The 25278-nt window shown below is 34.4% G+C and overlaps 2 protein-coding genes across 2 annotated transcripts; one reads left to right on the top strand and one right to left on the bottom strand.

The window, feature by feature from the left end:
* The first annotated feature begins 6107 nt into the window (after window positions 1–6107).
* Window positions 6108–8883, top strand: LOC104095438 (actin-7). The gene is made up of 5 exons (XM_009601581.4): window positions 6108–6248; window positions 7007–7077; window positions 7205–7598; window positions 7685–8298; window positions 8405–8883. Exons 2-5 carry the CDS (start codon window positions 7018–7020, stop codon window positions 8468–8470), a joined length of 1134 nt encoding a protein of 377 aa, XP_009599876.1. The 5' UTR covers window positions 6108–6248; window positions 7007–7017; the 3' UTR covers window positions 8471–8883.
* A 5800-nt stretch (window positions 8884–14683) lies between these two features.
* LOC104095437 (uncharacterized) lies at window positions 14684–24856 on the bottom strand. The gene is made up of 4 exons (XM_009601580.4): window positions 24240–24856; window positions 16967–17050; window positions 16795–16884; window positions 14684–15179 (listed from the first exon to the last, which is right to left on the bottom strand). Exons 1-4 carry the CDS (start codon window positions 24672–24674, stop codon window positions 14916–14918), a joined length of 873 nt encoding a protein of 290 aa, XP_009599875.1. The 5' UTR covers window positions 24675–24856; the 3' UTR covers window positions 14684–14915.
* Between the last annotated feature and the right edge of the window lie 422 nt (window positions 24857–25278).

Below are 25278 nucleotides of genomic sequence, written 5' to 3' on the forward strand. Positions count from 1 at the left end.
TTGAGTTTAATGATAGTAAGATATGAGTCAAACGAATCCATCTGTGATTAATATTATAATTCATAAATGCACTATGATGCTTTAGGCATGTTCTTAGTTGATCAAATAATCATAGTTATGTATACGTTCGCGTGACATAATTACGATTTTCAAAATAAAAATCAAGGTACGCGTTCGCGCGACTTTGACCGAGCAATCTTAATAATAATAATAAAGTATTATTAATTATGTATACGTACGCGTGACATGATTCTTGACACACCAATGAATACACGTACGCGTGATTCGTTTCAAGATAATTTCATAATTACGAATAATCAAGCAATTAAAAACGGTAAAAAGGTAAATGTACATAGGTTCTAAAATAAATAATTAAATAATTTAATTAAGCCAGGTATGATTAAAGCGACCGTGCTAAAACCACGGAATTCGAGAGTGCCTCACACCTTCTCTCGGGTTAACAAAATTTCTTACCCGGTCTTCTGTGTTTGCGGACCGTAAAACAGAGTCAAATTTCCTCGATTTGGGGTTTAAAATAAACCGGTGACTTGGGACACCAAATTTTATCCCAAGTGGCGACTCTTTAAAATATAATAAATCTCATTTCGATCAATGTCACTTAAATTGGAAAAACTTCATATCCCCTAGGGAAAAAGGGGAGGTGTGACATATATTTCATAATTCAAGGGTCTTAGTCCCAACTTTAGCTTGTATAATCAATTTATTATGAGAATAAGCAACACACGAGAATTCTTGAAGAATCTTCTAGTTCTTCAGTATATGCTTATCTGAATTCCCAAATAGCTCATTTAAAAATGGCAAATAAAAATTTCAAGTTTATCATGGCATGTGCTATCTCTTAGTAAGCTTTTGGTTTACTATGGCATAAACTTTTGCATTAGTAAACTTATGATTTACTGTGGCTACTTTTGTATCAGCGAATTTCTTATTACTGTAGCTACTTTTGCTCAGTAAAACTTCTTGATTTACTGTGACTGTTTTTGTATTAGTAAACTTTTGGTTTATTGTGATACATGATGTAGTACAAATTGAAGAATAAGGCGGGTGACTTCACATACATATTATTTTACCCCCTATAATTGTGGAAACATAAAGATTTACAATCTTCCAATTATTTGTAGTCTTAGTATGATATCCATTCGTATTAGTAAACTTCTGGTTTATTACAACATATATTTTGATCACAATCATATAATATGAATGATAAATTTGCATATAAGCTCTTCAGGAGCCTTCAATTTATTGTCCACAATCAAATATTATTCAAGCACTACTTGTGTCATATGTATTCTAGACAAACAGTTAGCTCTTCAGGAGCTTTTGATAAATTTTGTACTACCAAATATCTCTCAGACACTTCTGGTATCATGAGAGAAAATTTCTTCAAAATGACATAAACAAAGTAAATATAATAATAAACATCATTATCAAAGCATAACTTTTATCTATGTACAATAATTACATAATCATATTATCTACTATAAACAACAAAAATTAAAAAATTATATTTTTACAGATTCATCACCAATCACGTGACTTGTTTCTCCTTTCGGGAGTGCAAAGTAATCAGCTACATCCAAATGCATGAAATTATCTTCAGAAATAAAATTTGCTTCAATATTTTTCTCTGTCTTCTTCAGGGAAGCTTGATACAGCTCAACCAGGTGCTTTGGCGTACGACATGTACGTGACCAGTGCCCGTTTTCTCTACATCTATAGCATGCATTTTTTGCCTTTGCTACTTGAACCGCTTCATGCTTTTGTTCCTTTTATTTTCACTGCTAGTAGTGAGGATGGTTCTTTGGTGTATTATTATTACCATGATTAGAGTTTCTTCCCCGACCACGGCCATGGCCATGACCACGACTGGGACCACGTCCTCTTCCACGCTTAGCTTGGTGGAAGTTCGTCTCATTCACTTCAGGGAATGGACAAGAACCAGTAGGTCGACTTTAATGATTTTTCATTAATAGCCCATTATGTTGCTCGGCTATAAGAAGATGTGAGAAAAATTCAGAATACTTTTTAAATCTCATCTCTCGACATTGCTGCTGCAGGAGCATATTCGAAGCATGAAAAATGGTGAAAGTTTTCTCCAACATATCATGATTAGTAATATTATCATCACATAATTTCAATTGGGAAATAATTCTAAACATAGCAGAATTATACTCACCGATAGATTTAAAATCTTGTAGCCTTAGATGAGTCCAATAATAACGTGTCTGTGGAAGAACGACCATCTTCAGGTGGTCATATCTATCTTTCAAATTATTTCACAGTATGACTGAATTTTTAATAGTGAGATATTCCATTTTCAAGCCTTCATCAAGATGATATCGTAGGAATATCATTGCTTTGGCACGGTCTTGGCTTGATACTTGATTTTTGTCCTTGATGGTGTCTGCCAGACCCATCGCATCAAGATGAATTTCAGCATCAAGCACCCAAGACATGTAGCTTTTACCCGATATATCCAGGGCTACAAATTCAAGTTTAGAAAGATTTGGCATTATTTAGAAAAAGAAAGTTCGTACCTCTGATACTTTAAAAGTATTTGCTCGAGATGGCAGAGTCTCGTGGTGATAACGTATTATAAAATAAAGACTGTTAAGTAAAGACAAGGATAGAGAGAAACTAATATATTATTCAAACTTCAAACTTATATTCATAATGAACTGAAATCTCCTTTATTTATAGAAGAAAGCAAATTATTGTGTAAGGTGCTTCTGCAAGCTGCTGTGTAAGCTGCTACTGTACCAGATATAGATAATCTTCTATCAGTGATAATGTTTATCTGTAACAGAGTATCGACAGGATAAACTCATTGTACCAGATATAGATAATGTTTTACCGGGGGTGATATTTATCCATAACGGGGTACCGAAAGGATAAGCTCATTGTACTAGATATAGATAATCTTCTACCATGTATGATATTTATCCATAACGAGGTATCGAAAAGATAAGCTCATTGTACTAGATATAGATAATCTTCTACCGGATGTGATGTTTATCCATAACGGAGTATTGAAAGGATAAGCTCATTGTACCAGATATGGATAATCTTCTACCGGGGGTGATGTTTATCCATAACAGGGTACTGAAAGGATAAGCTCATTGTACTCGATATGGATAATCTTCTACCGGGGGTGATGTTTATTCATAACGGGGTACCGAAATGATAAGCTTCTTCAGAAGACTTATTTCCAATAGAATACTAAATAGATAAACATATTTACGGCGGAGTCTCATATAGATAAACTTTTTCACGAAACTTATTTATAATGAAGTACTAAACGAACATCCATAATATAATATAATTATAATAATTTTGTCCTTTATTACATTTATGGTTCATAAATATCTTTATTGTTAGCAAACTGTCCAAAGCTCCATCGTGAAATGGGTGGACTTACTTCTCCAAATTTTTGGAGAAAAATATCCAAGTTTACCCCTCCAAGTTTGACACGCAAAAACGAGATTTTTCCTTGTTGCAAGGGTAATATTAGACTAAAAAGTCTAACAGAAAAAATTGTTCAATTTCAAATAGTACATGAACAAATATGACTGTTACCATATGTTACTTCTTTCTTCTTAAAAGACGTTGACAGTTCTAAGAAATATTATTGCAATTATTTTTCCTGATAAATTCTAATATTCATTCTTATTTATTTAAATAATATATTATAAATTTCAAAACAACTATAAATATAGTTTAAAAAATCTTTAAAATGTTTGAATCTCAAATAATAATATTGACAATTACTAACAAGAAAGCTCTAATAGTTTTGCATCTACCTTTACTATTTGCAGACAGTTACTGTTTCATTAATATTTTACGAAAAAATGTACCTTCTTGACTCGAGCAAATTCCATATCAGTGAAATATACTTGAAACAAAAACAAAAACCAAAGAAATAAAACAGAAAAACATGCAAAGAAAAAAATAAAAACGAGTGAAAAAAGGACAAGCGAATATATCTGGTCTGGTCCGAATGAGAGCCGTTCACGCATTGCACCCAACATGCCGGAAAACACTAGTTTATTTGTTTTGGGATCTAGTTATTTGAGGATTATAATGTAATAATAAGTTATCCATTCATTTAATGATTAAATGACACAAAAATTATATAGTATAGTCGCTTCTAAAAATAATAACCGATAAATTATATATATTTTTATATAAATATATATTTATATTTTATATATATGACTAGCAAATATAATTATTTTTGGCCGACTACAAATGTGTAATTTGCCTTTACATGACAATTGTGACAAATATTTTTAATCCTACATTGAAGAAGTTAAACCCAAATAAGAAGGGGAAAAAGTGTACGAGAAAGGGGCTAAGGGAACGAACGGCTGAGATTAAATCGAACACGTCAAAAGATAAAGAGGGGGAGTACGTGCTTGAAAGGTTGTCAATGACAGGTCATGCACACTCTCCTCTTTCCTGTAATGGTTGAAATTATTCCCACACCCATCTGGCATTTAAATAATTTAACAAAAGAAATACAAAAATGTTTCTATTTTTAGCTTTTAGAGAATTCACAAAATATTCTTGGCCGGAATTATGGTTGGCAGTAATGAGTTTACTTGCTTTCTCACTTGTATATTTCTTTTTGCTAATAACTTGTAGTACTATTCAACAAGTTACCTTTCTTGATATCTCAATTATAGGATTTTCTTTTTGATAGTTCGATATTTCATTTGTATAAAAGAATGTTGAATTCTAGAATTGATTAGTCTGCTTATAAAAGTGGTCGTGTTATTTATTTATTCATTTGCAAAAGCTGGTTCAGGAATTAGTTGTAATCTGCAGTTGAAAATGAAAAATTTCACATGAAAATATCCCATTCTAAATGCAAAGGCTAAGACAATTTGAACTCCATTCAATAAAAACTAGGTTGAAAACATACACAATCGCAGATACCTAACGTTGTCACGATTTATTCTTGAGATAACTCAATTAGACCTTGCTTCGATTGAACATATCCAGCAAGTACTCCTTACGTGGAATTAGCTAATTAAATCATTGATTACACTTAGAACATGTCATTTTCACCCTTGGACAACTTTCATACTTCTTCCTAGGTTCATCTTTGATACCAAAAATATTTAATTGGCCAATTATTCCACTTAAGAAATGCTTTCAAATATGAGTTTGAGCTATTTTAAAGCTAGTGTGAAATGTGATTGGTACACTTTTAGGTATACTACAAGTGATCAATCGGAATTTAAGCTTAATTAAGGCGTCTAAATAAAAAATTTAACAACTTTAACTGTCCCATATGTATTCATAAAAGGAAGATTACAACAATATGTCCTTTTTTATTTTTAATTTATCCAAATTCGATATTTACACCAACAAAAGATTACATTACATGTATCTTTACATATACTGTTATCACCGAAGCATAATCAATTAAATAAATATTACACCTCAATTTCTCACTTAATCACGAGTTCATGAAAAAATAATATGGTCAAACATAAATATCGGATATAAGTAAATTCTTATATTTTATTTTCGATAAAGGGTTTTCACCATTCTATACTTTATTTGATTAACTTGTTATTTTGATGAGAAAAGAATTCATGTCAATGCATTTGTCTCATTTTTTTAATTTTTTTTTACATTTTTTCCCCTCATAATATATATATATATATATATATATTTTTTTAATACAGTACATTATGATGTGTTGTAAATACCTCATATAGTGAGATAAATAAGTATTAACTTCAAATTTGACATTATTTTGAAACACCTTTAAAGGAAAATAATGACAAAGAGAAAGAAAGTTCACCTTTGCTTAAAAATTCCGTAAATTAATGATTATAAATTTATGGACCTTAAAAATTGATTAAAAAGCTTGTCCTTTTTGAAAAAAAAAAAAACAATTCTTTAGCATCTTAACGTTGAAGGCAAATTTGTCATTTGGTGTTGTTGCATTTTTAAATTTCAAATTCAAATTCCTACAACTAAACATTTACTGCAGTAATAAAATATTTTCATAAAAGAAGAAGAAAAAAATAATTTTAAAACTTAAATTGAGAGCCCTCTTTTTTCTCTTGGTATATAAATATGCTTCCCTATTGTCTTAAGATTCCTCATTTGTATTCTCCATTTTCCAATACTCTCGAGAAAGCCGCCGGCCATCATCTCCGGTTGCTTTGCTACTCTCCGCTGACCTCTTTCCGATCTTCTGTCAGTTTCCGGTAAGCCCAGATCTGCTCTCTCTTAAACTTTTCTATATTTTTTCTGTTTCTTGTAGTTTTTTATTGGATTGAGCTATGTGAAAAAGCTAAGAAAATTGTGAGATATATGCGGGCTTCTATTTTGAGATCTATAGAAAAAGTGGTAACAGAGATAGGAATTCTTGATGGGAAATTTCTGTCTTGGATGCAAATTGTTAGATGTAGCCATTATTGGGTTTTCAAAGGTTGAATTTAGAATGGTTCTTGATTAATATAATTCTGGATCTGATGAATTGGATCCCTTGTGAAGTTGATCTGCTATGGATTTCTCTTGATCTACTGTTTGATTCCATTTCAAATGGTTTTGGATGGTGCAAAATAGCTCTCTTGTGGTGGCTTTTCAATAAAAATCTAGAAAAAAGAAAAGAAATCTTAAGAAGAAAAAGCTTTGTTTCTGTCGGAAATTGGAATTGATTCTCTCCTTTGTTTTTCTCCTTGGATTTATGAATACCTATATGTATGTATATATATGTGTGTCTGTGTATGAAATATATGTTAAGTTGAAAATGAGCGTGGAGCACGAGCAAATTATGATTAGTCTGATTTGATTGTGGAGCTTTGCTACTCTCTTTTTAGATCTCTAGTTGGATTAGAGGAGAGGTTAAGTTGTAGGGGAAGAAGTATGTTGTTTCATTTAGATTTGCTAGAGGTTTGCCCGATGTTTAAGATATTCACTTTGGATTCCCCTCTTCTGTATTAATGCTCTCTTTAATTGGCAGTTGAATAGAAAATGGCTGACGGTGAGGATATTCAGCCCCTTGTTTGTGACAATGGAACTGGAATGGTGAAGGTCAGTTATTCTTTTAACTTTTATGTTTTGCAAAGATGGAGTTATGATAGTTAAACGCTTTATGTAACATTTACCTTGTCATATTCTCATTTTTTTTAATGTTTTGGTGTACAATTTTGAAATGTAGGCTGGATTTGCTGGTGATGATGCTCCTAGAGCTGTGTTTCCTAGCATTGTGGGTCGTCCTCGCCACACTGGTGTTATGGTTGGAATGGGACAGAAAGATGCCTATGTGGGTGACGAAGCTCAATCCAAGAGGGGTATCTTGACCTTGAAGTACCCAATTGAGCACGGTATAGTCAGCAACTGGGATGACATGGAGAAGATATGGCATCATACCTTCTACAACGAGCTTCGTGTTGCCCCCGAGGAGCACCCTGTTCTTCTCACTGAAGCACCTCTCAACCCTAAGGCCAACAGAGAGAAAATGACCCAGATTATGTTTGAAACATTCAACGTTCCGGCTATGTATGTTGCTATTCAGGCTGTCCTTTCCTTGTATGCTAGTGGTCGTACAACTGGTTAGTATCAGTTCCTTTTAATGATTCAAATCTTCACATTGATGACAATATCTTCTGAATCTGATAATTTGAGTATCTTTCGACAGGTATTGTGTTGGACTCTGGTGATGGTGTGAGTCACACTGTCCCTATCTACGAGGGTTATGCTTTGCCTCATGCTATTCTTCGTTTGGATCTTGCTGGCCGTGACCTAACTGATAACCTGATGAAGATCCTCACTGAGAGAGGTTACATGTTCACCACCACTGCAGAACGGGAAATTGTCCGTGACATGAAGGAGAAGCTTGCTTATGTGGCTCTTGACTACGAGCAGGAGCTTGACACTGCCAAGAGCAGCTCCTCCGTTGAGAAGAACTATGAACTGCCAGATGGACAAGTTATTACCATTGGTGCCGAGAGGTTCCGTTGCCCAGAAGTCCTCTTCCAGCCATCCATGATCGGAATGGAAGCTGCAGGTATCCATGAGACTACCTACAACTCCATTATGAAGTGTGACGTTGATATTAGGAAGGACCTCTATGGCAACATTGTGCTCAGTGGTGGCTCAACCATGTTCCCCGGTATTGCTGATCGTATGAGCAAGGAAATCACCGCTTTGGCTCCCAGCAGCATGAAGATTAAGGTTGTTGCTCCACCGGAGAGAAAGTACAGTGTCTGGATCGGAGGATCCATCCTCGCATCCCTTAGCACATTCCAGCAGGCAAGCCTTCTATCTTTATCTTCTCTTGAATATATGTTTTTGCCATTTCAATAAACTGCATTGAACTGTGGTACTAAACGTGACTTTTTGTTCTGTGCTTAATCAGATGTGGATTTCAAAGGGTGAGTACGATGAGTCTGGTCCATCCATTGTCCACAGGAAGTGCTTCTAAGGCGGTGCTGCTATTTTTACTTGAGTCGCGAGTTTTCTTTTTCGTTTTCCTGCTTTTGCTATTATGTCGATAGTGAACTCAGGTTTGCTGTCGTAGGAGAGTCTTTGAAGGTGGGGCTGTGAAAGAAGGGCGATAAGAAAACATTGTACTGCTGATACTATTTCATGTTTCCAATGCAATGTGGATTATATTCTGAACACATTGAGAGTGCAAGCCTCTTTTGTCTGGAAATATTCCTTCTTGAACTTCTGTATGCTTTTGTAGTAGGTTGTTGTTTGTAGTTTGGGAGAGATTGTGATGTTTTTCTTTGGGTCGTTTCTTTTATTTTCTCAGTTTCTTTTTTGTTATTCTATGGAACTTTTCTTTCTTTGGAACATATGTCAATATTTATTGAAAGAGAATTTTTGGTAGTATTTTGAGTTTTCGGATATTACTAGTATTTTCTGTGGATCATTTTTGGTGAAGCGTTGTTTTCATCTCTGTTATGTATTCTTTTGTTGCAACCAATGTCCCATTCCTCGTGGCGTTTTCAGCTAACGTTTGAGGCTATAGAAAAGCAAAATGCCTTACCCTTACGTTTTGCCATTATACATATGTGGTTTCATGTGAATTTATGGGGAAAAGCCAAACTCAATTAATTCCCATTAATTCAGATGAAACCCCATATGTATATAATGTCAAAATTTTGTACACCAAACGCTACAAAACACTTGTCAAAGAATAAAAATTAGTATTGCGCTTTCCATAAAATATTGAACAGTATTTGCATTAATACGTAGTAACATAAGTACGTGAAAATATTGAACAGTATTTGCATATAGTTGTAGGACATCAGTATCTACAAATACTGAATCTCATCATTTGCATTTCAAATGACATATTAAAATATTAATTTTAAGGTGTATTTGAAGTAAAATGTTAATTTCCTTTCACGCATATTCAGACTTTTCAAGCAAAGTTTATTTAAACATAACTTTAACTTCCACACTTCCTTTTTTACTTTTGATTTTAACTCAATTAATTTTTTTATTTTTTTAAACTTCAGCTCAAATATTGTGCGTAATTATTTCGACTGGAATATTCCGGAAGACGCGTAATCATAATATATTTATCTCTTGGTAGGTGATCATGTGGAGATGTTGCAATCTTTTTAAACAAAAGGTATCATTTATTTAAGTAAAATAAAAGGTTCTGATTAATACTACTAATAAAAGATAAGAGCTGTACTTAATTGACAGTAATTAAAGTAGGGGTAAACTTGAGTGTATCCAGTTGGCAAACATGCTGAGCACATTTTTGGTTATCTTTATAGAATATCAAAGCTAAATAAAATCCATGTACTGACTTTTCATGTGCTTTTCAAAGATAAGCATCCCAAATTCGAATATCAATATACCATAAGAGTATTATATAGAGTTTGGGACCATTACCTTTATATATTATACTATAATACAGATTGGGTTTTCAATGACTATCATTGAATTGAACCTAACAATAGCATGTTCAAAATCAAATCACTGCATCTTTTAAACAAGCCCGAGAATGTTGCTTAATTTTTCTATTTTTATTGTCTTAGGAACCAAGTAATAGATCACAAAGTCAAGCTTTAATTAATAGCTTGTTGTTTCTACTTACTCGCACACGGTACATCTAATCGAATAATTTAACTTTAGGCATTAAAAATAAAGTAAAATATATATCACTTAATCATAACTAAGTAATAAATGTGTGCATTACCAAAAAATTAAGATATTATTAGTTTAGTGTAAACACCATATACAAGTAAACTTTTCCCACTGTTGGGATTTGAAATTCGTAACACTATAATTCGAATTATATCTCTCGAGGACAATGTTTCATGTTCAGTAATTCATTAGCATGGTAATTAAATATTTACTTTGTACTTAGACGAGTTCAAATTATAAGATTCCTATGATATAGAAATGCAGTATCATCTGATCTTAAAAAGACAAAAATCCTTGAGCACAGGGACAAATTTATAGAGTAATTTATGGGGCACGTGAATTAATAGTCTCTCCGTCAAACTAGGTATTTTATATATATATTTTTAAGAATTAGTCTAATATTATATGTTGGGATCCATGATTCAGAAAGATTGAATTATGCATTTGGTTGAATACTGAATTCTTTATCCAATGGAACAAAAATCAATTCTCACTTAATATTATTTTTTTTAGAAAACCTAGATGCACCTCTGCGATTAAATTTGTTGGTGTTAACGTAGTTGACACTTTTGTATGTAAAAAGGATACAGGAGTCTATTGTTTCACTTCTAATTTACCATCAATGATCATATAAGATTGTAAAGAAAGCAATTTGCCTTTACCTCATTACCGTAACTTTGAAGAGTAGAGACGATCTGCCTTTCTTTTGACTGAAGCAAATTCCAAAACATGAGAATTTCTTTACTCTCTTTGTTTGTTTTATTGTTTTTTCTCTTTACCTAAATGATAATTTTGTAAGTAAAACTGTAAAAGTATGTATCATTATTAACAAGTAGATCGCTGCCGTTCTGCTTTTAAAGATTTAGTAAGTAAAGTACCAGATAATACTCTTTGTTACTACCGTAAGATCGATACCTTTGTTTGGTAAAGGAGAGTAAAACTCGAGGATCAGTTTTATACCCAGGGGCGCTCGACGAGTTTTGTGGCATAAAACCAAATTTTATGACGGGCATTAGCATTTATTTTTAAAAGATATTTATTTATTTGAAGTATACTTTTCTAGCGTTTCTTAAATACAAAGTTATTAATATTTTTTTTATAATCAATAACTTCTAATAATTCTTTCTTAATTGACAATATACCTAATTCATTTAACCTTTCTTGAGATATTGCTGATCTTAGGTAAGATTTAATCAATTTTAATTTTGAAAATTTCTTTCCGCTGAAGCGACGATAACAAAAGTTATTAACATTATTCCATAGTAATATAGTCATTGAAAAAAGAATCAAATCTTTTTATTTAACTGAGTGTATCAATTAAACTGTTATCTTCTAATTGTATTTTTTTTTAAATATTTTTAATTCCGAAAATAAATGTAAACCATCAATATTGAATTGATTATTATGCTTTAAGGAACATTCAAGATTATGGCAATATTTTTCAAATTTTCATCTATCTTAATTCTTACCGCTAAATAGAAAACCAAAAATATTTTCGTATGCTTCGAATTGTTCAAATCTACTTTGAAGTGAAAAAATAGCTTTGTCTCCTATGTATAAAGTAATCAACTCCAATGGACTCTTCGAAAGATTTTGAGATCTTATTATCAACATTCTTATCAAATTGTTACTTCCTATATATCATATGTTTCTTGCGAAATTGGGGTTCGATATTCATTTCAAGTGCAATTTTCGTGATAGAAATCATACCAGTTGCAAAACCTTCTTCTCTATACTTGTTAAAGAAAGAAATCAAACTTTTTCACTTTACAAAATCTTTTTTTAAACTTATACATAGCCTATTAGGCGTAATAAAAAATGAGTCTCCACAAATGTGGGGCCTAAAACAATTGATTTGCTTGCTTTATGGAAGGGCCGTCCCTGTTATACTCCCTTTTGATGGATTTGAAGTATACAGGTTACAACATCCAATTTTGATATAAATTCTAATATTGCTAAATGAAAAGAGCATTGCTAAGATAAATGAAACAGTACTACTAATCTGATAAGTTCAATATAAATAATTAAGATATGAAATTGAAACCAACAAATCAATACCTCTCAAAATTAAAACTTGCAATCTATAGTAGCATTAATAAAAAAATGAGTAAAAGACTGAAGGTACTCTGACTTATATCATATGAGTAATCTTCTCCAAAAGTTTGATCTTCCTCAAATTAGTAGAGAGTAAAAACAGATAATCTTTGCCATCAAACTGTCAAATGGTGCTAACACACCAACACCATTTAACAAAAAATACTGCTCATAAAGAAGACTGTAATTAGTGAGTTAAGGTACACGACTACGAGTTTTAACAAAAGAAGACACTATTTAATGAGACTTAAAAAAAATTAAAATGATAGCGGATCGAATCTAAGAACGGGTCAAAAAAATAATTTTAATGGGTGTGATTATTTTTTAAATATTTGGCTTTAAAAAATAATTAAAAAGTGTAGTGAGTGACCTTGTGAGTAAGATGGCAAAAACAGAGTCTCGTGTGTAATACAAAACAAAAAAAAAGTGACTTTTCTATTGAGTTGTTTTTTGAGTAATCAACTTAGCTTTTGTTATTTTTCATCTATTTTTGGTGTATGATGCAGTTTATGAGATTTGACAGGACATTTCTTGTATGGTTAAATATATTTTTTTCACAGTTCAATACAATATAACAATCAAGTCTATTGAATATTTGACAAAGATTAAAGGTGCTCACTTTTAACAAATTTAAAGACCAACCTGCTCATGAGTATATTGAACGGACCACTTTGAACCTACCCAAAAGATAAGGGACCATTTTGTCTTTTTATCCGTTGTCCGGCTGCCTGGTATTTAATATTGTTCCCATTTTAAAATTTTTTGCAAAAATATGCTTCATTTTGTTGTTCTATAGATACGACACACTTGATCAAGGGGGCAAGTGGGCCGATCCAGGCCCGGAACCGATTTGGGATCGCAGACCAAACGGGTTAAAGGTTTTAGTGGGTCTGGGCCGATTCTATAATTTGGGTTTGCCATGCCCGAGACTGTTAGCCCATCAGGCCCGGAATTAGCCTGGTCCCTTAGCGGGCCAAACGGTTCCAACGACTATTTTTTTTTTCCAACTCTTCCACTACCTTTTTTCCAACTCTTCGTTCTTCCACTGTACTGATAATTTTTTTAATGAACAACTTTCACATCACGCAACTTCCTCTTAGCTGTAGGTTTTTCCTTTGTCCCTGTGAACTGTGATCATTTATTTATCTTTCAATCAGTTTTTCTAATTTAAATTTTCTATTTTTCAAATTATTAGTATCTTGTATGATTATACTACATTTATTCTTAAAAGATAATTTACTTATGTCGCTAATCTGAGTTCCATATCTATGCTTAAGGACGAAAACTTTACTCTATCTTGTGTAATTGTCCAAACACATTTAATTAAAGAAAGGTTTATGTTTCAAACTTCAACCGCTAGTAGCGAATTCTGATCGATCATCTTTGCCAACCTTATATTGTACTTAAGGAATTAAACAATTACCTTTGAAATTACACATTACGTTTGATTTACAAAGTAAAATAATTATTTTTAGTTTGAAATAAAATGAGTATCAAGGTTCGCCATTGACTTGTGAACAATCTAGTAAGATAGATAGAGTGATGATAGTATTAAGTCTCGCCAATCCATCTTTACTTGTAAATAATTTAACAAGATAGGTAAAATTACATAGTATCAGTTCTTGCCAATCTGTCATGCTTCGCCAGCAGTTTAACCAGGTAGGTTTGTTATAGATTCCTTGTGAGACTAACAACTTGTTTGGATGGTTGTTATCTATTGTATTTATATAGTATTGTTACTTTAAATACAATATTTGTTTTGACTGTTACTGAAATTCATTGTACCATATCGTTAAATCTATTGTTACGTAACGACGAAAAATATCACTTTATGAAACGACATATTTGGTGTGGTAGTGTCGTTTCCTTGCTTTTTTTCTCTCATCTTGCCATTCCTTATTATTAAATAATCATATTTTATCCTTTGCCCTCTTTTTTTATATAATAATTCTACTCCGTATCTTATTTTTCTTAGTAATGTTGCAAGTTTGTTCTTCATATTGTTAGTGCGTGACATCATGAAACGACGGCAAATAATACAATCTATCCAAATTTTGTGTTCATTAAACAATACAATACAATATAATACGATATATTATAAAATGACATGTAACAACAATCCAAACAAGCTGTAAGTTGAGTGAAAGGTTTGTTCTTTACAATGAATTGAAGATTGTTTCAAGGAGCTGTTAGTTTTCAAAGATATTGAACATTCACGTAGGAAATATTACTCAAAACTTAATAAAAAACTTAAGTTTGTCTCCACAATATAACTCCTTTTTTCAAAAAGGGTTATTATGTTGTGTTAACACAAGAATATCAAGAGAGGATCCACCTCCAGATTATAGATTCTTGCTACGATCATTTTGGAATGGACATTTGTTCACTTAGATTTCATTCTGAGGAAATATAAGCCTGGTCTGTAGTCCAGATATGCTTGTGAAACACACTCCTTGAGTATATATTTAAGTCGCTGAAAACTACACCAACAGATAGAAGTTTTTATTTTTGAATATCTATGGCAAATTGGAGGAAAGTCAAGACAAGGGACCAACCTGGTAGGACAAGTTACATGACGCCGAAAAACTCTGCAACATTTAAAACTTAATCTATAAAATATGATGAAAGCTAGTCAACTATCAAGCTGGAGGTTATGTAGCCCACTATCAAGCTGGGGCAGCGGACATTGCCTCCGTTTCTTCAGCTGCAAAAGGAATTGGCTTGGTTGGGGCAGGCAACCGCCCAATGCTGTCCACCTTCTCCTTCAGTTTTGGTGGAGGCCTTGCCGGTCTTGGAAGCAACCTGCCCTTTTTCTCGAACCACTCGGGCTTCAGTAGTGCTCGCAACCCTAGTTTGTTGTAATGCACTCTCCTAACAGTCCCACCTGCTGCTTCCACTGCTGCTTTAGCTCTAGCAGTCACCCTTGAGACCTGTTATCAAGGGTTGACGTGTCATATGAGTACAATGTGGTAACAAACATCCATGCTCTTTTTATGACAAATATGCTGCATATTCTAAAAAAGAAAAATTGATACTGTTAAAGGAAAGAACGATCATGCCAACCATATGCTAGCCCCGCTGCATACGTAATAATTTACCGTGTACTTTCTGTCATTTTCTATTTTCTTTGATTTTGTATCTTTTCCGGTCCCCACCAGTGGGATTACTCTGGGCTTTTTGTTGTTTTTCATCTTTTCTCCCCAGAAATGTGACTGGGGCTCTGGAAGATACATCTAAGGAAGAAGATACTTAAACCACAATACCCCCCCCCCTCTCCCCCGGAAATCAATTTGCACTAATACAGAGTACCCTTCTGGAAGTGCAAACTGACTGAGATTTTACTCCAAGGGTGGCGCCCTAAATCAATCAAAAAGCTTATTGATATTAACTGAAGGGATCCTTTAGAAGGAATATTAACGAATGCGAAATTAAAAGCTATATTCAGTTGCTTCAGCTCCTTAACAACAGCCCCCATTTTATCTCCACACCTGACTATGCCATATGGAATCTTGACTCCAGGGGAACTTTTTCAGTTAAAGGCTGTTTTTTTTTTTTTTTTGATGAAATCTTTTTCAGTTAAAGGCCGTTACCTCTCACTCGCTGTTCCCTCACCTTCCAACATCTCTTGGAATTGGAAAACTATCTGGATAATCAAAGCTCCCTAACAAGGTCAAATGCTTTATCTGGATAGCGGCTAATGGCAAGTGCCTCATTCTTGACAACCTTCAAAAGAGAGGCCTACACATTTGCAGTAGATGCATTCTCTGTAAAGAAGATGCAGAGGAATCAACCACTTGTTCTTACATTGCAGGGGCTCTAGCCAATGTCAGTTTTTTCCATCATGAGCTTGAACTGTGCATGCCTAGCTCTCTTCTGGATTTTCTTGGCAGAGAGGAGGAATAGCTAAGTCCTCCCTTCCCATGTGGAACACTATTCCTGCAGCTATCTGCTCGGTAATTTGGAAGGAGAGGAACGCTAGAATTTCTGAAGACAAGAATGACAATATACTTAAGCTAAAAAAGAATTGTATATTGTTGCTTAGTTTTTGGTGCAGCATGGCTATGGCAAATGTGTTAGAGCCTGAAGCCATGCTTGATTTTCTCTTTGCATTACATTCTTTGTAATGTTCTACAGCTTTTACTTGTATTTCTTTTCCAGCATTTGCTGACGCATTTCAATATACATTACCCTTATCCAAAAAAAAAAAAAACTAAAGACGTATAGCAGAGCTAGCATTCCAGGAGAATCTGGATTTAGTCGATTCATAACTAGTTCATAAGTCATAACTATCTCTGTAAGGCAAGGGTATAGCTCCTATGGAAGCTTTGGGACGCAGTCATAATAAATGGCTGTAGAAGTCCAAATCATATGGCAATCTAAATGCAAACCATGTATTATGTTATTATAATCAAATAAACTTTATACCAAGTGTTACAATAAATTTAATGTTTACAGGGGAAGACAAAAGTAAACTAACAGCAGAAAAAACTATAAACATCCTAAGAATCAAAATGCTATATTGTAGAAGTCTCTGCTGAACATTACCTCTAGATGGATGGGCCATTGAATATGTTCAGCTCCACGTCCCATCAGCCTGACTCCATCTCCTATTTGCTTCCCTATTGCCGCGGAATCCTATTGCCAGAAGAAGTTGATTTTATGAAACAATGCTAAAAGCTTAAGCAGTTTCATGCTATATAGTTGCATCAGAAAAAACCTTTAGAGTTTTCATTGTGATCAACTCTGACGAATCAATCTTCCCTGCATTTATCAGCTTTGCAATCTTTCCCAAACCAACTGGCTGCACAAAGAACAAGAAATCAGAAACTAACCAGCAAAGTTACCCCAGAGTTTTAGCACCATAAGTGGTGCTGGTTCCAACCAGTGTTTAAAAAAGCGCCCGCTTCCTCGCTTTAAACGAGAAGCGAAGCGAAGCGAGAAGCTGCACGCTTCACCCTGCTGAAGCGACTGAGGTGTAGAAAAGCGACCGCTTCCCACTAAAAAGCGAGAAGCGGGAAAGCGATGCGATGCGAAGAAGCGACCGCTTCTGTGTTTTAAAACAGACCCAGCCCTATTTTATTAAAAACGAGGTCTGGTCTTTCATTAAACTAACAAATGCAATGAGACTAGGGTTTTAAAGACACTAGTCGACTTCTTCTTCTTCATCGACTGAAAGCATCAACTTCAAGTTCAAACAACAGGTATGTTCTGATTTTTCTTCTCCTTCTTCTTCTTCTTCTTCTTTTTCCTTTTCTTTTACTGTTTAAACGTCCAAAAAGCAGCGAAATGCTGGCGAATTTTTTTTTTACCTTCGGTTCTTTCTCAGAAATAATGCCAATTTTTAAACAGTGAAAGAAAAAATTGCCCAGTTTACTGTCCAGTTTTTTTTTTCTCCTCTGCCCAGTTTTTTTTATTTTACCTCTAATTTTTATATCCTTTATTGTTAGTTCTTATTGTCTTTCTTATGTGCTATGTAGTTGTTCTTTTAATGGTGAAGAAGTTGAAGAAGTTGACGAGCAATATAATAATGATAATGGAATACAATAATTTGACAATCTTGTAGAAGAATAGGATGCTCATTTTGTACTTTAATTGATGCTACTATTTAGTTTTCACATTGAAGTATTGAACATTTGATTACAATTACATGTGTTGTCTATGCAGTATTAATTTTAATTTTTTTTTTAAAATTCCGCTTCACTTCAAAAAAGCGAGCGCTTCGCTTCTCGCTTCTCGCTTTAAGCGAAATGGGGATTGTCGCTTTTTCTCGCTTCACGCTCTTCACAACACTGGTTCCAACAAAGTTTTAGAGCGATAAAGTGTTTTTAGCATCCAAACAACTAATCACATATTGTACTCAATGGCAAAGTTCCTAGTAACCTAATGTCATATCCCTTTTCCAGACATGATAGTTGGATGGAATCTTTTTGATAAGGATAGTTGGATGGTATCTGTAAAACACATACAATTTGGGTAGAAGTCGAACATTTTTGTCAGCTTTTTCTGTCATTATCATAGTCCTATGGATGTTATAGGTTTCTGATTATGTCCGTTCTAACTTTTTTCCACCCCTGTATGCCTCTTCTTTATACCTTTCTTCATCATTGAGTTCTTATTTACCAATTATAAAAAGAGATGCGGGTGCAGAGGAGGGGGTTTCCTAGTATATGCTTCAATCTTATAAAAAGAATAAACGCAGAGCTTGTGACACTGGAATGACAATAAGACTGCCAGGCAACTCCGCAACTAATTTTATAAGTAATAAGACAGGTAACTTGATGCTTAGACAAACAAACTGTGATTTTAGAGAAAAACGAGAGAGGTTCTTTTGTAACTTCTTCATTCAGGATTGACAAGCTCAAACTTAGGGGGTCAATACACACAAGTATCTAATTTTACCTGCCACAATAACAGTATAAAATCACTAAAAAGTCATAGATCTTCTACATCATATGCTAAAATTCAACTTCATTATATTTATCAATATTGGATGCACAAATATGAACATCAGTGGTGCTTGTGCTGGTTGACAGAACAGGTTACAGAGAAAATAACAGAACACAAAGAGTACAAAGCAAACAAATAGACACACTGAACAATGCTCCTGGAACGTTAATGATGGAAGTACAACTTAGATTTTAGAGGTGAAATGTAAACCATGCACTTCTTTTGAGATTACATTAATGGTAAAATATAATAGCAAGGTGTTCTATCTGTGTTGATAAAGCTGAACAGTTCTGCATTGAGATAACCACGTATTAGCACATACTAAACTGTTATCACTTGGCCTCATTTGTTTGCACTTAATAGAGGTCTTAATCTTAATCATTCATCTCTCAGACATTAAGTGCGTTTGTTTTTAAAGTTTGAATCTTAATTATTCAGATCTTAATAATTAAGTGTGTTTGTTTTTTTAACTTCACAACCACTTAATGGGTCTATATGATTAAGATTTATAACAGAGACTTATTTCATTAAGATGCTATCATCCATATTCATTATTAACTGCCGTCACTGCCTACCATATAACGGAGACTTAATTTCATTAAGATGCTATCATACATATTCATTATTAACTGCCGCCACCGTCTACCATTATCAACTACCACCATACAACCCACCACAACCATACTCAACCACCACCACCACCATCATCCTCAATCATAGCCGCCACCATTATCTACTCCCACCACCATCATTCCCAACCACAACCAACACTCTTCCACCTCATCACCATCAACAATTATAGCTGGCACTGCCCATCATTATAAACTACCACCACCCACCACCACCTTCCTCAATCACAACTACCACCACCCGTCATTATTAATTATCACCACCCATCACCACCATCCTCAATAATAATAGCCACCACTACAAATCACCACTAGCTACAATCTTGAACCACCACCGTCAACCAAAATTATCACCAACCACCGTCTCTAGTCGGCATTCACAAGCACTATCGTTAGCTATCACCACCAGCAACTATCATATTTTAGAACACTATAGATTTTATTAATATAATATTATATTAATTAGTATTTCATTTGAATTTTATGTTTATTAACTTTTAAATAAAGATAAATTTTATACATTCAGATGTTAAAAATCAAACAATCTTAATTATTTAGTATTCAAATCTTCATACACATCTTAATATTCGGATGTGTATTCAGATTCAGATATCTTAATCTCAATACACTTTTTGATATTCAGATATGTATTCAGATTCAGACGTCTTAATCTATAATAAAACAAATGAGGCCTTAGTGCACTTCAGCAAACAGATGTCATTTATATCACTGGAGGTTTGGAGACAAGTTTGGAGACAGACCCTGAAGTCTGAGGGTTTCAGGTTGAGCAAGACTAAAACTGAATACCCGTAGTGCAAGTTCAGTGACGTAACTTATAAAGCGGACGTGAAAGTGAGGCTTGATACACAAGTCATCCCGAGGAGAGGAAGTTTCAAGTATTTTGTGTCGATAATCCAAGGTAATAGGGAGATTGATGATGATGTCACCCATCGCATTAGGGCGGGGTGGATGAAATGGAGGCTCACATCCAGAGTCTTGTGTGATAAGAATGTACTACCAGTACTTAAAAGTAAGTTCTATAGAGTGGTTGTTAGGCGGAGTGTTGGCCAGTCAAGCGCTTGCATATCCAGAAGTTGAAAGTAATGAAAATGAGGATGCTGAGATGGATATGTGGGCATACTAGGATAGATAAGATGGGAATAAAGACATTCAGGACAAGGTGGGAGTGGCCACTGTGGTAAACAAAATGCGGGAAGCAAGGTGGAGATGGCTCGGGTATTTAAAGAGAAGATGTCAAGATACCCAGTGAGAAGGCGTGAGAGGTTAGCCATGGTGGGTCTGAGGAAAGGTAGAGGAAGGCCAAAAAAATATCGGGGAGAGGTGATAAGACATGACATGGCGCATCTACAGTTTACCGAGGACACGACCCACGATAGCAAGGTGTGGAGGTCGAGAACTAAAATAGAAGGGTAGTACGTAGTCGCGCGTTTATCCTTTTCTTACTTGCAGTATCAATAGTATTCTCTTACTTTTTTATACTTAGATCTTTATTACTACCGGTTGTTTCTTTTGCTTCAGCTTTCTTATTATTTTGCTATTGTGTGTACTGCTTCGTGTTACTGCTTCTTTTTAAATAGTTTCTCCACTACTGTATTTCTTTTCTATAATGTTGTGACTATGCTTTTCCTGCGCTGAAGATCTATCGGAAACAATGTCTCTACCTTCACAAGGTAGGCTACGTAATACTACCCTCCCCAAATCCTACTTGTGGGATCATACTTGGTTTGTTGTTATTGTTGAATTCTTCAACATGATAAAGCAACTATTACCACTTGTAGTTTTCCACTCAAAAAGGTAGATATGAACAGAAGTAACATTTTTCTATATCAATAAAAAAGTTGCATATAATGGTACAAAAAAAGGAGCATATACAGACTACAGGTGATGTGTGGTTTTAGTCTTTCAATTTATACAGTACCAAGAGTATCCTCCATCAGACTCGGTGGTTTTAACAACGAAAAGCACAAAAAAGTGACAAGGTCAGGAAGTGAATCACATGCTTCTTCAAACTAAAGTTGCACAATTACAAAAAATATAAAAAAGTTATCAAAACATGAGTTAAGCTTAAATGGAGAAATAAGGATTCATATGGCCGACGCAACTTGCTTGGGACTGAGGCATAGTAGTAGTTCTTATTCTTGTAAATAATAGTTATCAAACATATACAAATTTAGTATTGTAATAATCAAATTGCAATTAAAATAACTAATTTCAACATCCAACGTAGAATAATGCCGATATTAATCCAACTCCTCAAAATTGACATTCAAAGAACTGACTGCAATCCGTTGGATCACTTTGATAGTCATTGACACATGGCTTCACCTATGAAGTATCCCCTGCTTTGCATCGCTTCATTGCTTTAAGCGACGAAGCGACGGGTTTTAGTAACACTATAAATATCTCAAAGAGGCAACTGGATTGGGAATTCAAGGAACATGCCATTCTTTGTCATGGAATGCAAGAGATTGGGTATCACAAAGAATTGAGACCTGATTATGGTGGTTGATGTTTTCTGTCTATCTAAAGTTGTTTGAGTGGTTTTGAAAATGTTACTCCTTATCCAATGAGGCAGAATAAATCAATACTTGTGTATACGGTCGAAATCGGACTCGCCTACGACATGGTAGGTCAGGTTCAGAATATGGCAATAAAGGACTGAAGATCGATCCCAAGTCCCACCGGGCTAAAACCCGGGGTTGGAACGCCCGCCTTCGAGAAAATCGAGGCCGTGATCCCGCAATTGATTGTTAGCATAATAAAAGACTGAAATATCCGTGATCGGTCAGATATTGCAGCGGGAATCTCGGCACGTATCAATGAGGAACTGGCAATCGGCAAATCAAGAGATTTTTTTACATTTTATAGAATTGTACCTAAAGTAGGACTTCTCTACTATATAAAGCAGTGTTTTAAAAAGCGACAAAGCGATCGCTTTAAGCGATAAGCGACACGAAGCGATGACTGCTCGCTTTTCCATGCCTGAGGCGACTCAACCACACGAAGCGCTCGCTTCAGTCAAAGAAGCGCGAAGCGACCTTGAAGCGAGAAGCGCAGAATCACTCGCTTCTGTTCAGAGGGGTCAGTTTTTATAAAAAAAAGTTAGGGTCTGTTTTTTTATTATACAAAACAGACCCTTAAGACCAAAGTGAACCATTTCTCTCTTCTTCTCAAAATCAATTGTTGGTGAGTGCTGCTAGGGTTCAAGTCGCCAAAGACCTCCAGTCCTCCAGATAATTTTTCTTCTTTCTTCTTCTCCTTTTTTTCTTTCTTCCTTCTTCTTCTTGTTCCCGTCCAGGCATCTGCTCACAGCTAGGGCATGCGCGATTTGTTTTTCCTTTTTATTCTTCTTATTTAGTATTTTAGCCTTTATTTATGGAGTAATTTGTATGTGTATTTCAGTTTATAAAGTTAATTATATATATAATGTAAACCTTGCAAAGACACAATATAAATAATCAAAAAGTTCAATTTAAAAACTTAAAAGTAGGTACCACAAAATACTCCATATATATATATATATATATATATATATATATATATATATAGAGAGAGAGAGAGGATTTTGTGGTACCTACTTTTAAGTTTTTAAATTGAACTTTTTGATTATTTATATTGTGTCTTTGCAAGGTTTACATTATATTTTTTAAGAATTGCGCTTTGCTTTTGAAGCGAGACGAGCCCCAGTCGCTTTTTGTGCTTCTTGCTCTCAAAATCACTGATATAAAGGGGGGGTGATGATTCATTTAGCACATTGTAACACACATTCCAAGGCAATACATTATTATTTTCTCTTTAAGCTCGTGTTCTTCTGTATCGTGATATTGATCAAAGTGCATCTGGCTCGAGGGTGGCTAACCTTCCGAGATTGAAACTGTCCAATTCGTGTGGTTTGAATTTACTTTATCATTGTTTATTTCAATTGCAACTTAATTTATCACCTTGTATCAAGTTAATCCGCGTATCCTTAAAACCACTTACAAATTCAATTGTTATCCGATTTTGAGGGTAAACAACTTGAAACACTTAAATGGTGGGATGGGAGAATTTAACAATCTAGTTACTCAATCAGAAGCAGGAAGTAAACCAGGATAGCATAGGACTTTTTAATTCTACACGAGGCCATGGTTATCAAACAGTTCCTAAGAGCATGTTTGATAGATGCTTCTTGTTTTTATTTCAAAGGAAAAGAATAAAAAGAAGGCATCTTTGGTTCTTCTTATGTGGTTATCATAAGGAACATCCTTCTGATCATATTCCTCAAGAAAAATAAAGTAAAATCATAACACCAACTATACTACACTGTTAATAAATTCCACAAACCCACAACAAAAATGCTAAAAGTGGACCCAGTAACAAATCCACGAAATAGCTAATTTAGTAAAATCTTCCAAGAAACCGCACACCAGCTAGCAATTTTTACAGAACATCACTACTTTTAGGAGACGTGTTATTAAATTTTACATGCACGAGTTATACAATACACGCATTCATTCCCATCAAAACAACTTCTCCTACTCAACAAATACTAAATATCTCATGTTTCAGCATTGCTATTGTCAATATTCATGTAAGTCAAAAAGCAACTGCCGACTAGCGAGGGAACAGTTGTGAGAGCAACTCTAGGAATTAATTTTTTTTTTTTAAAAGCCAGTTATATCCCAGAAGTTAGCTTGAAATCAATGGCTAAGATTGAAGCTGGCCTAGCAAACCAATTCCACCAAAATTTTCCATGTAGATGAACTTGAAATGTTTCTACAGAACCTAAATGTCTTAATTGACAAATTACTGAGTATTGAAACAAAACGAAATCAAACAAAGCAATATAGATGATTCGTATAACGGACCCCGACTAATTTAGGACTAAAGGATAGTTGATTGATTGGAAAGTACCTGAAATGTGAGACTGAACGGGTTCTTAAACCCACGTTTAGGCAAACGGCGACGAAGCGGGGTCTGTCCACCTTCAAAACCAAACTTATGGGTCCCTCTAGCCTTCTGACCCTTATGTCCTCGACCCGCTGTCTTCCCTTTACCCGACCCGATACCTCTTCCTTTCCGGGTCTTCTGCTTCCTAGCACCCTTGTTATCCTGCAAATCATTTAAGCTCAGAAGACTGTAGGCTCTCCTCATACCCTGATAATGCTGAAACCGCCGCCCCAATGATCCATTTGGAGCAATGCTGGAGATGGGGTGTTGAGAAAATTTTAAAGATTGAATCTTTTGGGAAGATGTGAAAATGGGTTGGGGAATCTTGATCGGTTTGTTGTAGATTTGACCATTTTGGAGTGAAGTTGATAATATCGAAGTGATTCTCCTTCTCAACATTTCATCTACTTCTGGAGTTTATGTGTGAGCATAGATAGTAGTGAAAGTTTTGGACTTTGCTTGAAAGCTTGAGTTTTGATTGTGTAGGGTTTTAATGGGGGTCAAATTGCTGTTTTTGTTTTTGGTTGAACTGGCTATTGTGAGGGTTTAGGGAAGATGGGAAGTTTAAACGACATCGTATTGCTTCCTAGCAAGTAGCAGTGTATTTTCTAGGGCACTTTCTCTTCTTTTTCCCTTTTTGTAAACTCACGATTTAAAAAAAAAACAATTCCCTTTATTTATTAATTACACACACATAAGAATTTCCACAAATATGAAAAAAGAAAATAAAGGAGAATTTTTTTTGGCGTAGTTTTGGTGAAAGTACTATACACACTAAGTTTTAGAAAATTCTTTTGAAAAGATGATGCTATACTAAACGATTAGTTAAATGTGATAGGTTAAGATATTTTTTTTTGTCAGTAATGACTAGTGTGTACAATCCTTTATTGGTTAGATACTAGAGATTGTTGCATTCTTTCAGTCTATTGCAAAGGTTTTAACTATTGAGTGGATTAATGCTTGGATTGTATTCAATTCCAAAATTAGTAGTTTAGTTTAGTGA

This window comes from Nicotiana tomentosiformis, chromosome 5 (assembly GCF_000390325.3).
Source record: "Nicotiana tomentosiformis chromosome 5, ASM39032v3, whole genome shotgun sequence".
Lineage (NCBI taxonomy): Eukaryota > Viridiplantae > Streptophyta > Magnoliopsida > Solanales > Solanaceae > Nicotiana > Nicotiana tomentosiformis.

Excerpts from the sequence above, each read along its gene's own strand:
- LOC104095438 (XM_009601581.4), top strand. The coding sequence starts at position 7,018 with ATGGCTGACGGTGAGGATATTCAGCCCCTTGTTTGTGACAATGGAACT. Across the intron at positions 7,599-7,684 it reads TGCTAGTGGTCGTACAACTG|GTATTGTGTTGGACTCTGGT; the intron begins GTTAGTATCAGT and ends ATCTTTCGACAG. Across the intron at positions 8,299-8,404 it reads CCCTTAGCACATTCCAGCAG|ATGTGGATTTCAAAGGGTGA; the intron begins GCAAGCCTTCTA and ends GTGCTTAATCAG.
- LOC104095437 (XM_009601580.4), bottom strand. The coding sequence starts at position 24,674 with ATGTTGAGAAGGAGAATCACTTCGATATTATCAACTTCACTCCAAAAT. Across the intron at positions 16,885-16,966 it reads TCACAATGAAAACTCTAAAG|GATTCCGCGGCAATAGGGAA; the intron begins GTTTTTTCTGAT and ends TTCTGGCAATAG. Across the intron at positions 15,180-16,794 it reads AATGGCCCATCCATCTAGAG|GTCTCAAGGGTGACTGCTAG; the intron begins GTAATGTTCAGC and ends CCTTGATAACAG.